General features: G+C 56.5%; 1 protein-coding gene across 3 annotated transcripts in view; it reads left to right on the top strand.

Annotated features, from left to right (window-relative positions):
* Window positions 1-14,653, top strand: part of RHCE (Rh blood group CcEe antigens) — a 36,929-nt gene extending 22,276 nt beyond the window's left edge. The window contains exons 4-11 of one of the 3 annotated variants that reach the window (XM_062193175.1): window positions 485-632; window positions 1,576-1,742; window positions 2,008-2,145; window positions 5,615-5,729; window positions 10,464-10,482; window positions 11,357-11,436; window positions 12,676-12,749; window positions 14,503-14,653. In XM_062193175.1, coding sequence (XP_062049159.1) covers window positions 485-632; window positions 1,576-1,742; window positions 2,008-2,145; window positions 5,615-5,729; window positions 10,464-10,482; window positions 11,357-11,436; window positions 12,676-12,749; window positions 14,503-14,529 — 768 coding nt within the window. In that variant the 3' untranslated portion in view covers window positions 14,530-14,653. Of the gene's footprint in view, window positions 1-484; window positions 633-1,575; window positions 1,743-2,007; window positions 2,146-5,614; window positions 5,749-10,463; window positions 10,483-11,356; window positions 11,437-12,675; window positions 12,750-14,502 lie in introns of all 3 variants that reach the window. The other 2 variants (XM_062193174.1, XM_062193176.1) reach the window with 2 other exon arrangements.
* The last annotated feature ends 527 nt before the right edge of the window (window positions 14,654-15,180 follow it).

Below are 15,180 nucleotides of genomic sequence, written 5' to 3'. Positions count from 1 at the left end.
TGTTCTTGTTTTTCTAAGTCTTCAAGATGCATCATTAGATCTTTGAGACATTTCTCTTTTCTTAACGTAAGCACATAATGCTATAAACTTCCCTTTTAATACTGCTTTTGGTGTACTCCACAGGTTTTGATATGTTGTGTTTTCATTTTCAAAATTAGCGTATCCCTTAGCTTTTGCTAAAGGCTTCAGTGCAGTCCGCCGCTTCCGGCTGCAAAGCGCCTGTCACTCAGCACTTGGTGCAGGGTTGAATCCCGCAGGGAGGCAGAGGCTGGGTGGCGAGTTTTTAGCCCCCAAGTGGACCTCAGCCCACAGCTCCTGGTGAAGGCCAACCTGCGGCCTCTCCGCGGAGGGAGGGGCTGGGCCGGCCGGGGAGCGCTGAGCGCCGTCTCCTGACGGCAGTCCCAGCAGCAGTCCAGCCAGAGCTTGGTCCACGGAGCTTCGGGGTTGACCTGGCCCTCATGGCTGCCGCCGCGTTTTGTTGCAGATGGACAACCACGAGAGCATGATGCACATCCACGTGTTTGCGGCCTATTTTGGGCTGACTGTGGCCTGGTTCCTGTCAAAGCCTCTGCCCGAGGGAGCTGAGGAGAAAGATAAGACGGCCACGAGCCCCAGTTTGTTTGGCATGCTGGGTAAGGTGGGAGGGGTGGGCGAAGCCTGTGCCGAAAACGTCTCTGTGCTTTGCCCACTTGCCCCGCGAGTCCGAGGCGTCCCATCTGGGCGGGGGGAGGGGGGGGGCTCATTCCGGGAGTCCTGTTGAACTCACACCTTGGAAGGAAGCATTGCCTTCCAGAGCCCTTGCTCACGAATAGCCAGCAAGGAGGAGAGATCCGTTACATTGGAGTTTTTTAAACGATGTATTTATTTATTTGAGAGGAAGAGTTACAGAGAGAGAGGTCTTCCTTCCGTTGGTTCACTCCCCAAATGGCTGCAATGGCCAGAGCTGGGCTGGGCCAATCTGAAGCCAGGAGCCAGGAGCTTCTTCCAGGTCTCCCATGCAGGTGCTGGACTCGAACCGGTGCCCATATGGGATGCTGGTGTCACAGGCAGAGGCTTAGCCTACTATGCCACTGTGCCAGTCCTTACATTTGAGTTTAAATAAGTTTATCTGAGCAATTTTGCCCTCAATGGAAAGGGGGAAATTGGACAAAGGAAGAAAGCAGAGCCCAGGAGTGGAGGAGGGATCAGGGAGCGGGGTGGGGGGGGGGGGGAGGAGAATGGTCCTAATGTGGTGTTCGGAGAGGCTACAGGGAGAGGGATGAGTCTAGATGGCTGGGAGAGGCTCAGAGGAAGTCAGGCGTGGCGCCCATCAGCAGTACTGGCGTAGTGGCATAGTCGTGGGGCGAAATCAACACCGCAGGTGCATGCCACGCCCTCAGGCTGCAGTGGAGGCCTGGGGTCCGTGGATTTCAGCCTGTCACATGAGATGGTTTCTAGCAAGTTGAGTGTTTGGAGGGAGACAGGACTCACCCCAGGTCCCAGAGCCTGCAAATTGACTGGCCAGGCTTGCCAGCTCCGGATCCCCCTCGCCTGAAGCCCCCCCACCCCGAAGCCACTGACCCTCTCTGGCCCCAGGCACCCTCTTCTTGTGGATCTTCTGGCCGAGTTTCAACTCCGCTCTGCTGGACATTCCTAAAGAGAGGAAGCTCGCCGTGCTCAACACCTACTACGCCCTCGCGGTCAGCGCGGTGACAGCCACTTCCGCGTCGGCCTGGATGCACCCTCGGGGGAAAATCAACCTGGTGAGGAGGGGGCTGTATGCTGGGCAGCAGTAGGTGGGTCAGGCGGGAGGGATGGCCAGAAGGCTGAGGGACTGCGCTCTCCAGCTGTTCCCTGGGTGGGGCGCCATCGGGGTGACTGTTCCCTGAGCCGGAGAGGTGGCAGTGGGATAAGCCTGGTGATGGAAGCCGCGGATCCCAGCGGAGGGGAAGGCTGCCGGGTGATCTGGGGTAGGCGGGTGACCTCTCTGTGCCTCACCCCATCCACCCACCAGTGATTTCTTTGCAGACTCACATCCACAATGCGGTGCTGGCAGGAGGTGTGGCTGTGGGTGCGTCTTGTCACCTGATCCCTTACCCTTCCCTCGCCATGGGGCTGGGCCTTGTGGCTGGGCTGATCTCCACCTCAGGAGCCGTGTGCTTGCCGGTAAGGAGCTGGACCGGGGGTCACCCTGTGTTTGGGCTTAGAGCAGCAGGACCCTGGGTCTCTGGTCCCTGGTGGGCCTGAGTGTTGGTGCCATGGGCTGCATTAGGCCAGAGTTGATGTTTTCATAGGTTGGCTTCAAGGCCTGGATGAGGCGTCCACACCCCAGTTGGACAGTTCATTGGTTAGGTTGCCGGGGAGCAAGTAACAGAGCCCACACGAGTTTGCAATTGGAATTGTCGTATGGCTGCAGGGGTATCACAGAACCCACCAAAGAGGCTGCCACTGGGCGCCCAGAAACGCTGGCCCAGGGACTGGAGTGTGCAGAGCCCAAAAGCTCCCTGTTGCACTTCTTTCTTTGCTTTTCCTGAATTCCTGCTTTCCTCCCACGCCGTAGGCCTGCCTTCTCTCCCACCACACATGGAAGGTCGTCTTGCTTAAGAAAGCTGTCAGTGGAACCTCTTGGCCACAATTCCAAATTCTCTGGAGAAGGGGCTCGGTGGTTTAGCTGGGGTGGCGGAGGGGCGTGCCGTGGACTCGTGGCTTCCCCAGTGAGCCGTGGGTGGTGGGCGGTGGGAGCAGAAGCACCCGGGATGAGAATCCGGGTCACGGGCACTTCCGCTGCTTAGTTCTTCCAGGTGGGTGGATCTTCGTTCCTTTATTACTCAACAAGCGCTCACCGTACCGGAGGGCCCCTTCGTGGCCGGCTGGTTGCGGCGCACTTCTGAGAGCACCACGCAGGGACCACGCAGGCTGGAAGGAGGAAAAGGGAGGACCGTGAAGGCTGAGTGTGGATGAGCAGTGGCTGTGCAGGGGTCCATCTCCACCCCCAAGAAGGGAGAATTTCCCAACAGGTTGATTTGACCGAAGGCGGGGCGGTCTGCCGTTCACCCTTGCGGTGGGAACTAAGGTCCTGTGTCTCTGGCTGTGAAACCCTGAGATAAAGGAGCCACGGGCAGAGCAGAGGACGTGGCACGTGGGCGTCATCGGGCTCAGAGTCCCTCGCCTGTGTCCCCAGAGAGGACTGTTCAGAGACCATTTGTTCATTGTGCTGAAGGGTGTTTCAAAAAGTTCATGGAAAATGGAATTAAAAGATAAGTTTGTGGGGGCCGACACTGTGGTGTAGTAGGTTAAATCCCGGCTGTTCCCTGCTAGTGCTCCTGGGAAAGCAGTGGAAGATGGCCCAAGTCCCTGGGGAAAGCAGTGGAAGATGGCCCAAGTCCCTGGGCCCCTCCCACCCATATGGGAGACCTGGAAAAAGCTCCTGGCTCCTGGCTTTGGCCTGGTCCAGCCCCTGTCATTACAGCCCTTTGGGGAGTGAAGGAGCAGATGGAAGATTCTCTGTCTATCCCTCTCCTTCCCTGTAACTCTGCCTTTGAAATAAATACATAAATCTTTTTTTTTATTTTTTTATTTATTTATTTTTTTTTTTTTGACAGGCAGAGTGGACAGTGAGAGAGACAGAGAGAAAGGTCTTCCTTTTGCCGTTGGTTCACCCTCCAATGGCCGCCGCGGCTGGTGCGCTGCGGCCGGCGCACCGCGCTGATCCGATGGCAGGAGCCAGGGGCTTCTCCTGGTCTCCCATGGGGTGCAGGGCCCAAGCACTTGGGCCATCCTCCACTGCACTCCCTGGCCACAGCAGAGAGCTGGCCTGGAAGAGGGGCAACCAGGACAGGATCGGTGCCCCGACCGGGACTAGAACCCGGTGTGCTGGCGCCGCAAGGCGGAGGATTAGCCTAGTGAGCCGCGGCACCGGCCTTATAAATCTTTTCTAAAAGGAGTTAAGTTTGGGGTAGACATTTGGCACAGTGGTTAAGAAGCTGCTGGGATGTTGGAATGCCGGGTTTGAGCCCCAGCCCTGCTTCCAGGTCAACTTCCTGCTAAGGCAGACCCTGGGGGGCAGAAGATAACACACAAGTACTTGGGATCCTGTCACCCCCATGGGAGACCCATGATTGAGTTCCAGGCTCCTGGTCCTGCCCAGCTATTGCAAACACTGGGGGAGTGAACCAGTGGTTGCAAGATCTTCCTCTGTCTATCTGTTTTTTTCTCTCTGCCTTTCAAGTAAAATAAATACACATTTTAAAAGGAGATACGTTCATTTGGGGTGCATTTGAAATCTATGCGTGACTTTTTTCATACTATGCATTCTCCACAAACTTTTTGAAGACCCCTCGCGTGTTTTAACACTTAACCTGGTTCTCAAGCTATGGCTTAGAGAGGGAGGTGGACAAGTGACCAGAGCCCAGTGTGATGACCGCTGCAGGAACACACCCAAGCCAGCCTGGGACAGGTCAGGAAAGGCTTCCCAGAGCCCAGCCTATGCTGACAGTAGAATTAGCCAGGCGAAGAAGTGGGAACATGTGTTCCAGGCAGAAGGACCACTGTGTTGAAAGCTTGGTATTGGTGCCGCAGCTGGGGCTGCAGGTCAATCCTCCACCTGTGGCGCCAGCATCCCATATGGGCGGTGGTTCGTGCCCTGGTGGCTCCTCTTCCAATGTGGCTCCCTGCTTATGCACCTGGGAAAGCAGTAGAAGATGGCCCAAGTACTTGGGCCCCTGCACCCACATGGGAGACTTGGTGGAAGCTCCTGGCTCCTGGCTTCAGAGCGGCCCAGCTCCGGCTGTTGCAGCCATTTGCAGAGTGAACCAGTGGATGGAAGATCCCTCTTTATGTCTCTCCATCTCTCTGTAACCCTACCTCTCAAATAAATAAATGTCTTTAAAAAAAAATAGAAAGAGAAAGCAAGCTCAGTGGTGAGAAGCGCACATGGCCGCAGGACACAGAAAGACCTTCTTAGAGCCGAAGCACAGGCTCAGCGGGGAGCCTGCTAGGACCGGAGCCTGGGAGAGGGCAGGTGCCCAGGCGCGTCTTCTGGCTGGTTGAGGAGTCTGGGTTTTATGGCGGAGGTAGTGGCAGTTACGGAGGGAAGGAGCCTGGTCAGATCTGCGTTGGTGTTTCCATCTGTTGGCCCTGGGGGGCTGAGTGAGGAGGTGGAGGGAGCACTGAGTGGAGTCTGGGGTGAGGTCAGACACATTCCCTCTGATCAGCTGTGCTAAAGTGTGGCTAGCCCATGGGGTCTCTGCTGTGCCCCTGCCCCCACCCAGTCCCTGGAGACGTTCTAGGGTGGCACGCCGAGTGGAGGGCTGCCAGCCTCGAGCAGGTAGGGACCAGCGCGCTGTTGACTATCCCTGGGGTGCACCGGATGGCAGCCTCCGCCCCAGTTCCCAATCCTCAGCCCCAGACGGGAGTGGTGCTGATGCAGGCCCCTGGGGTCTGTTGGAAATGCGGAGTATTGGGCTCCACCTCCTGTGCACTCTGCATCCTAGCGAGGTCCCCGGGTGAGGTGTGTGCACGTTCAAGTCTGAGATGTGCCCCCTTTGGTGGCCCCGGGTGCCAGGCTCTGTGAAGAGGGTGGGTAGGGGACATGGGTCTCACCTGCAGACCCACTCACGGTGCCGTTTGTCCCCAGGTGTGTCTTCACCGCGTGCTGAGGATTCACGACACCAGTGGCATCCACTACACCTTCGGCTTGCCGGGCCTCCTGGGAGGCGTGGCCTACATTGTGCTGATGGTGCTTCAGGTCAGCTGGACCAGCAGTCCCTGGTGAGTCTCTGGGCTCTCCCGCCTTCACACATCCCGCCCCAGGTGGGAGAACTGTGCTTGGCGCCCGGGGCCACGTGCTCCGTGGTGAATGCTGGCTGGCTGGTTTATTCAGAAATTCTTCCCACGCCCTGCCATGAGTGCAGGCATCACCTCCCAGGGCCGCTTCCTGCTGAACAGACAGCCCGGGTGCGGGGCAGAGGCACTCAGTTCCCCAGACCACACAAGCGCGGGCTGAGCGGGTCAGGCAGACCCAAGCCAGTTGGGTCCTTTCTCAACCCACCATGGTGGTGGTGAGTGTGCACAGTGCAGTTGGCCTTGAGACTGCTCCGCCCATCCCACGTCCTAGCTGGAGGGCGAGAGCAGGAGGGCTGCCAGGGCTCCCGGGGGGCTGCTGTGGGGTTCAGAGGACCTAGCAAGTTGGTGTAGGTGAGTGCAAAGCACAGGAGGGCCCTGGCCGAGATCCTGGGGTCTGGGCTGCTGGGCCACAGTGAGGTCCTGTGTCCCCCACCCCACGGACAGCAGGGGTGCACTTGACTCCCCAGAGCCCCTGCTGCAGGCCACAAGCACTTCCCAGATGTGGCTCCCGCACACGGAGAGGGACTTGGGCACGCGGCGGGGCTATGGTTTGACAGATGAGTGGCTGTGGTGATGAGAATAGCACCAGTAGACGTCCCCACTGTTGATCAGCCGCTGCCTAAGTGCCAGGTCTTGGGCCAGAAAGCATGGCGTGTCCCATCTCATTTGTGAGGATGGATTGCCACCCTCTAGGAAGTGGTCCCGTGGGACCATTGTCTGCCTGGGTCCCTAGGCTGGAACCCAGCTGGGGAGGTGCTGGGGTGAGTGGTGCCGAGCTCTTGTTACGGGGGGGGGGGGGGCTCCCAGAGAAATTGTGGAGTAGCTGGGGTCTCTTCCAGCTCGAGGGTCCCTCGTGTGTCCCCAGTAGTAGAGGAAACCCCAGGCTACCTCCCATCTCCCTTGCACTTAAGTTAGTGATGCAGAGTTTCTTTTTTACTTCATTTATGTACATGTTAAAAAAGGCTAATTTGAAGAAAAATCTGTTTTAGGAAAATAGTGGCCCTGGAATACCCATGGCGAAGCCCAGGCAGGTCGCCCTCAGGTGCTGACCTGTGGGAAGCATCTGGCTGAGCTTTGTACCCACTGCCGGGTCAGTCTTTTTTTTTTTTAAGATTTGTTTATTTTATTTGAAAGTCAGGGTTACAGAGAGAGAAGAGACAGAGACAGAGGGAGAGAAATCTCCCATCTCTGGATCTCTTCTCAGATAGCTGCAATGGCCAGGACTGGACCAGGCCAAAGCCAGGAGCCAGGAGCTTCGTTCGGGTCTCCCATGTGGGTGCAGGGGCCCAAGGACTTGGACCACCTTCCGCTGCTTTCCCAGGCCGTAGCAGAGAGCTGGATCGGAAGAGGAGCAGCGGGGCAGGAACTGGAGCCCATATGGGATGCCGGCCTCGCAGGCTGTGGCTCAACCTGCTGTGCCACAACACTGGCCCTGTGGTCAGCCTGGTTCGAATCCCACAAGCCACCTGGTCCCAGCCACGTAACATTGGAAAGCTTGGTTCACTTTCCTGACCTGGACTTGCCCTTGGTGAACCACGGACTCGGCAGCCCCACGCTGCCACCCCCATGGCCACTGTGAGGATGGGTGACGTCAGATGGGAAAGCATGGAGCCAAGGCCCAGTGCAGGGTGGCCCTGGAGGCGGGGCCCAGTTGCTATGGCAACAGAGTTCTACTTCCTCCAGTCCCACTTTGAAGGGTAGACCAGGTTGGGGTTGGAGGTCAGCAGGTTTGGGCTCAGCCTCCATTCTGCCACTTACAACTTAAAAGTAAAAGCAACCCTTGTTAGTGTGTTATAGTGTGTTCAGAAAAGAGCAAACATCATCAGGGTTCCACTTGACATGCCCATGTCACCAGCACCCAGGTCCCCCTATGGCTCGTCCCAGGGGAACCACGAACCTGGCTTGTGGCAGTGTCCGTCGGCTCTGCCTGTGTGTAGCTGCTCTCCCTCCGTACATGGTTGTGATAGTCTTGGCTGGGGTTGAGCTTTATACAGATAGTTCAGGTTCACTGGGGGGCAGTGTTCCATGGTGGTGGTGTCTGCGCTTACAAAGATGACTAAGTGGGGCTGGCGCTGTGGCGCAATGGGTTAAAGCCCCGGCCTGAAGCGCCAGCATCCCATATGGGCACCGGTTCTGGTCCCAGCTGCTCCACTTCTGATCCAGCTCTCTGCTATGGCCTGGGAAAGCAGTGGAAGATGGCCCAAGTCCTGGGCCCCTGCACCCGCGTGGGAGACCCGGAAGAAGCTCCTGGCTCCTGCCTTCGGATTGGCACAGCTCCAGCCATTGTGGCCATCTGGGGAGTGAACCAGAGGATGCAAGACCTCTCTCTCTCTGCCTCTCTGTAATTGTCTTTCAAATAAATAAAAAAAAAAAAGATGACTAAGAGGAGACCCAGAGAGGTGGGTGTGGTTGGAAGGGCAGTTTAACGTCACCCAGAGGCTCATCACGCCCACACGGGGCCACACCCAACCTCCATGAGGGCCCAGGCAGGAGAGAGAGAGAGGAACTGGCCCTGTGCCTCTGTGACTCATGGCAGGGGGTGACTGGGTGGGGATGTCCCCCACGGGGCTGGCAGGGAACACACGTGTGAGCTGGTGGGGGAGGGGTTTACGGATCAGTTTCCCACACCCACAAAAGTGACTGGCCAGGGAATGAGGCCTCCAGCATGGGCTGCGAGCCCAGCCCGTGATGAGCAAATGCAGGAGCGACAACTACTGGCTCCAAGAAAAGAGGCTTAGAACAAGTTTGTTTGAACACAGCACAGTTTATTTATCCGTTGTTGATGAGCCTGGGGAGTTTCCTGTGGACATTCTAGCCGTGTTTTGTCTTCACTTCCTGCAGCATATGAATGCACTTCTGTTGAGTGTGTGCATAGAAATGAATTGCTGGCCGGCGCCGCGGCTCATTTGGCTAATCCTCCGCCTGTGGCGCCCGCACCCCGGGTTCTAGTCCCAGTTGGGGCGCTGATTCTGTCCCGGTTGCTCCTCTTCCAGTCCAGCTCTCTGCTGTGGCCCAGGAAGGCAGTGGAGGATGGCCCAGGTGCTTGGGCCCTGCACCCGCGTGGGAGACCAGGAGGAAGCACCTGGCTCCTGGCTTTGGATCGGCGCAGCACGCCGGCCGTAGCAGCCATTTGGGGGGTATACCAATGGAAGGAAGACCTTTCTCTCTCTCTCTCTCTCTCTATCACTGAGTCTGCCTGTCAAAAAAAAAAAAAGAAAGAAAGAAAAAAAAAAAAGAAATGAATTGCTGTATCATCCACTCTGCAGCCGTGAGCTCAGTGGGTGCTGCGGTGTGTGCCATCTGTGCCAGTGCAGCAGGAGCCCTGCTCTCACTCCCCATGCTCTCCATATTCTCGGTGTTTTCCGCCTTTAATTAACCATCCAGCTACCACGCTTGCTGTTTTTTAAAAATCTGGGGCCAGTGTTGTGGCGCAGCAGCGCCGGCATGTCATGTGGGCCCTGGTTCAAGTCCCGGCTTCTCTACTTCCGATCCGGCTCCCTGCTAATGCGCCTGGGAAAGCAGTGGAAGACGGCCCAAGGGCTTGGGCCTCTGCCAACCACATGGGAGACCCACACTGAGCTTCTGGCTCCTGGCTCCTGGCTTTGGATCGGCACAGCTCTGGCTGTTGTGGCCATTTGGGGAGTGAACCAGCAGATGGAAGACCTCTCTCTCTACCTCTGCCTCTCTGTAACTACGCCTTTAAAAATAAATAAATAAATCTTGGGGCCGGTGCTGTGGCGCAGTGGGTTAACGCCTGGCCTGCAGTGCCGGCATCCCATTTGAGTGCCGGTTCTAGTCCCAGCTGCTCCTCTTCTGATCTGGCTCTCTGCTATGGCCTGGGAAAGCAGTAGAAGATGGCCCAAGTCCTTGGGCCCCTGCACCCTCTTGGGAGACCCAGAAGAAGCTCCTGGCTCCTGGCTTCGGATTGGCACAGCTCCAGCCATTGCAGCCATATGGGGAGTGAACCAGCGGATGGAAGAACTCTCTCTCTCTCTCTCTCTCTGCCTCTCCTCTCTCTGTGTAACTCTGACTTTCAAATAAATAATAAATAAATATTTAACATAAATAAATAAATCTTAATATTTATTTATTTATTTATTTATTTATCTGTAAAGGCAGAGTTAGAGAGGGAGAGATACAGAGATAGAGATCTTCCATCCTCTGGTTCACTCCTCAGATGGCCTCAATGACCAGGGCTAGGTCAGGCCAAAGCCAGGAGCCTGGAATTCCAGAGAGAGAGAGAGACAGAGAGACAGAGAGACATCAAGAGAGCCACGTGTCCAGGAACAGGCCCTTCTAAAACTTTGCCGGAGGGCGGGCAGGGAAGCAGGAGCAGTGAATCCCATTAGGGTGGGGGTGGAGCTGACACCGGTGGTTGGGCCACGTGGCCACCTGGCTTCTAGCCATGGCGGCGGGGGCTAGAGCCTAGGATGGTGTCCTGGGGTGTAGATCTCACCATAGATATGACTGCGCCATTTTATTAACATTCTCCCCTTTTGTTTTTTATAAAGCAAGAGTTGTATGGGATTGCATTAGCCCCAAAAGTCCAGGAGGGGTAGAGGGACGTCCCCTGAGCTTCTGATACCCTGAGTTGTGTTGGGGGCTGGAGAGGAAGCAGACTGCTCCGGAGCCCGGGACAGCAGGACGGGGGCCTGGAGTGTGCCGGGGGCGGGGCGTGCTGAGTGGGCAGCTGGGCAGTGGTCCGTCATCGCTGCGCCCCGCGCTCACACGTGAGCGGCAGTGTGGGAGCCCCCCGTGCCCGGATCCCCTGTAAGGAAGGTGCAGTCACTGCTTCTCTTGCGTTGTGACAGGGGTTCAGCAGAGGGAGCTGAAGTGACCTGGCCAAGGTCGCAGAAGGAGTCCGCCCCACGCGGCTGCAGGCTCTGAGCTGTGCTTTCCTGCTCTCCAGATGGGGGCCGTCAGCTGCCCCCATTTTGTGGAACCGTTGAGACAAGAAGCAGGAAAGACTCAGGCACTAGCTGGTTCCGAGCAAGCGTCCTGGGGCCACCGTGAGGGGACCGGCCGTGTCCAGGTGCAGGCCGAACCCTGGGAGACCCACAGCCAGCATCCAGGGTCTAAGTAACAGTTTAACATGAAGTTGATGGGCCCGAGGTCGCTGGAGGAGAGGGCTTGGGGTGTATGTCCCAGGGGTGTGGGTGCGCAGGGGGAGGGTGTGGCGGCCACCACGCTGTACCCCATCTCGTCCTGGGAGGAATGGAGCTTTTGTCTCATTGTCTAACGTAAACCGGGGACTTGCCCAGCGCCACACAGCTGGGACTTGAATGTGGGCTTTCTGATTTGTGGTCTGGTTCATTCTCCCTGGGATCTAAGGGCCAGAGAAAGCCAGAGGGGATCCTGAGGCCACCTTCCCTCCCCACTTCCCACCTCCTGTGCGCGTGGCTTTGTGAGAAGGCGACGGGAGTGTGGCAGCGGGGAGAGGACGCACCCTCCCCCCACGTTGCTGCTGCCCGCTTTGTCCCCGGTGACCTCTGCAGCCTGATGCCCGGGTGACCCTGTGCTTTGTCGTTTCTAGGGTCGGCTTCCAGGTGCTCATCAACGCTGGGGCGCTCAGCCTGGCCGTGGCGATGGGCCTGGCGTCCGGTCTCCTGGCAGGTCAGTGGGAGCCCCCCTCCATCCTCTGCCCTCTGCCCGGCTCTGTCCGTGCCCACCCGCTCCGCGCTTGCCCAGCGGGGCAAAGGGCTCAAACTTTGTTTTAAAGAAAGGCAACCGCGTCATTTCAGCATGTGAGACAGGTTTCCATTGGTGGGGAGTGAAGCCTCAGCTGTCTGGCAAATCCACGTGGGCGATAGGGTATACTTCTGAGTGAGCCCAGGTGTGTGTGGGGTGCCGGTTGTACCCGCACACCAGTGTCAGTTAAAGGCACACACCGCAATTGGAAAACCTGAATTTCACTAAGCTCACACCTGCTCTCGCTAATCTGTTCTTTCATACACTGGGACTGATCGTGAAAGATACGCAGACGCGTCATCAGGAACGTCTTCCTGTCTCACACGACAGGCAAGCGCTCACTTAATGTATCCTGGGAGATCCAGCTGTCCCGGTGGAGGTGGGATTGAGTTGGGTCAGGTGCTCTGGGCAGAGGTGCTGGGGGCGGCGGGGGAGGGGGGCAGGCACAAGAGCGACTTGGCTAAGCATGTTGGAGTCGCTCTCTATGGTAACACCTGTGTTTTGGTTGAACCGACTTTTTTTTTTTTTTTTTTTTTTTTTTTTGGTTTTTTGTTTTTTGGGCAGGAAGAGTTAGACAGTGAGAGAGAGAGAGACAGAGAGAAAGGTCTTCCTTCCATTGGTTCACTCCCCAAATGGCCGCTACTGCCGGCGCTGCGCCAATCCGAAGCAGGAGCCAGGTGCTTTCTCCTGGTCTCCCATGGGGTGCAGGGCCCAAGCACTTGGGCCATCCTCCACTGCACTCCAGGGCCACAGCAGAGAGCTGGACTGGAACCCAGCGCCCCAACCGGGACTAGAACCCGGGGTGCTGGCGCCGCAGGCAGAAGATTAGCCTAGTGAGCTGCAGCGCTGGTCTGAACTGGCTCTTCAGCCAGGCTCGGGTGCCGTCTGCCGGAGCCCTGCTCCCCTGGCTTGGGAAGGCCGTCAGATCTACACCACTCAGGGTAGGCTCAGTCCTTTGCATGTGGCTCCTGCCGGTCCTGTTCGATGTCCATGGTCCTGATCGGGCTGCCCCAGGATGACGGGGCTTGCATTTGTCTTTCTTCCTGAGAGTGGAAGCAAACAGCTTTCTTTCAAGGCCCCAGGGTCAAGCTGCATCATTCCCACTCATATTGAGATGAGTGCTGTGCTCCAAACGTTTTAACATTTTATTGTGAATTTAAACAGGTTTGGTCCTAAATCTCAAAATATGGAGAGCACCTCATGTGGCAAAATTTTTTGATGACCAAGCCTTCTGGGAGGTAAGAGTTTTCACCAATAATATGCTAGATTTCAAGTGCATGAACTTGACAGGGTTCCTGCTGTAGATGTTTACTTGGTGTTTATGGGAGTCAAGACACAAACAAGCAAAAAGGAGATGTGTTTAAGTGCGTTTGTTTATTTTATTTGAAAGGCGGGGTGGAGGAGGGGGGAGAGAGAGATCCTCTGTCTACTGGTTCACTCCCCAGATGCTCGCAACAGCCAGGGCTGGGCTGAGCCGGACCAAAGCCAAGAGCCTGGTATTCAATCCCGGTCTCCCAGGGGGGTGACAGGCCCCCGGCACCCGGGCCATCACTGCTACCTCCCAAGTGCGCGTTACAGAGAGGCTGGAATCAGAAGCAGGGCTGGGACTCAAACTCAGGGACTCCAGTGCGGCGCGTGGGTGTCCTGAACACCGTGTGCGCACCTCCACAGCTTTGTTTAATTTTTTTTTTCAAGTTATTTATTTATTTGAGAGGCAGAGGCAGAGAGAGGTCTTCCATCTGCTGGTTCACTCCCCAAGTGGCTGCAACAGCCAGAGCTGGGCCTATCTGAAGCCAGGAGCCAGGCACTTCTTCTAGGTCTCCCATGTGGGTGCAGGGGCCCAAGGACTTGGGCCATCTTTTACTGCTTCCCCAGGCCACAGCAGAGAGCTGGATCAGAAGTGGAGCAGCTGGGACTAGAACCGGCGCCCATATGGGATGCTGGCACTGCAGGCGGCGGCTTTACCTGCTACACCTCAGCGCAGGCCCCTGCAGTTTAGCTTTTAAATGGCTTTATTGCTGGGGCTGGCACCATGGCTCACTTGGTTAATCCTCCACCTGCGGCACCAGCATCCCATATGGGCGCCAGGTTCTAGTCCTGGTTGCTCCTCTTCCAGTCCAGCTCTCTGCTGTGGCCCAGGAAGGCAGTGGAGGATGGCCCAAGTTCTTGGGCCCCTATACCTGGCTCCTGGCTTCGGATTGGCACAGCGCCGGCCACAGTGGCCATTTGAGGAGTGAACCAACGGAAGAAAGACCTTTCTCTCACTGTCTCTAACTCTGTCAAAAAATTTTAAAAAATAAAAATAAAAAAAACAGCTCCTGGCTGTTAGCTACCCTGACTCCCAGCTCCACTGCTCTGTGGCCAAGGTTACTCCACACGCTGTGGTCCCATATCCCAGGCTACAACACAGCCCAGCACAGAACCAAGGACATACCCAGCTGGCAGGAGAGAAGACCCCCAGGGAACCTAAGGACTCTGGAAAACTGAAAAGACTGGCAGGTAGAAGAGGGAACGTTTTTCCTCTGGGAGCTGCTATTCAAATCTGTAAAAGGGCGTGAGCTACTGCATGTGGCAGAGGTGAGCCCCCTGTCACTGGAGGCGTCTAACTACCAGTGACCCAGGAAGAGCCAACCACAGACTTGTCTAACTTCTCTTCTAATCTGGATTCCACGAAGGAGCCTCCAGGGCAGAGGTGGGCTGTGTCCACCTGCGCAGTCATTTGCTCTGGCCCTGCAGTGGCTACCGCAGGCCGGGCTCCAAGTTCCACAAAGCTGTAGCAGGCTCAGTGCAAAGGCTGAGCTTTGGCCCTGAATGAGGTTCTGAGTATCCAGATGGCCCTTGACAGAGAAAAGGTTCCCACCCCCGCAGGAGTTCATAGGAGACCCGGAGGTTGGTCAGTTTCAAGGGATGAGGTCATTGGCAACGTACAGACAAATCCTGAGCCGAATGGTTCCTGCTAGCACTGACGTTTGCTCTGCTCTGCCCTAACAGTTTCCTCATCTGGCCGCTGGATTTTAAGCAGGCAGGTCCACGGGAGAGCGAGCTGCGTGGAAGCCACGTTGCCCAGCTTCGTGTGCCACACTCATCACAGCCACGTCCCCTCCCGTGCAAGGAAACGGGGTCAGGTGTCAACTGCATATTAAAAAACAAAACATCAAAGATTTGTTTTCGTGCTAATTTAATACCAGTTCTGGTTTCATTACATATCATGGTTTTCTAGGCTGCAGATGTAATTAAGGTTTTGGTTCAATTTTGTCGACGGTGCTGATTCTTTCTCTTGCTCCATCAGCAGTGCAGACAGCAAACAGGAAAATCAAGAACTCACTGATAACGCTTTTTTGTTTCTTTAAGACTTATTTGATTTCAGAGGCAGAGTTAGACACTGAAAAGCAGAGCTCTTCCATCTGCTGATTTACTCTCCAAATGGCCACAACAGCCGGGGCTGGGCCAGGCCTAAGTCAGGAGCCAGAAACTCCATCTGGGTCTCCCACATGGGTGCAGGGGCCCAGAACCTTGGGCCATCATCCTCTGCTGCTTTCCCAGACGCGGCAGCAGGGAGCTGGGTCCGAAGTGGTGCAGCCGGGACTCGAACCTGCACCCACGTGGGATGCCGGTGATGCAGGCAGCAGCTCAGCCCACGGTGCCACAGCGCCACAGTGCCGGCCCCCA

Source organism: Lepus europaeus, chromosome 5 (genome assembly GCF_033115175.1).
Source record: "Lepus europaeus isolate LE1 chromosome 5, mLepTim1.pri, whole genome shotgun sequence".
NCBI lineage: Eukaryota > Metazoa > Chordata > Mammalia > Lagomorpha > Leporidae > Lepus > Lepus europaeus.
The sequence above is the reverse complement of the archived record's forward strand: the minus strand, read 5'-3'. Positions and strand labels throughout refer to the sequence as shown.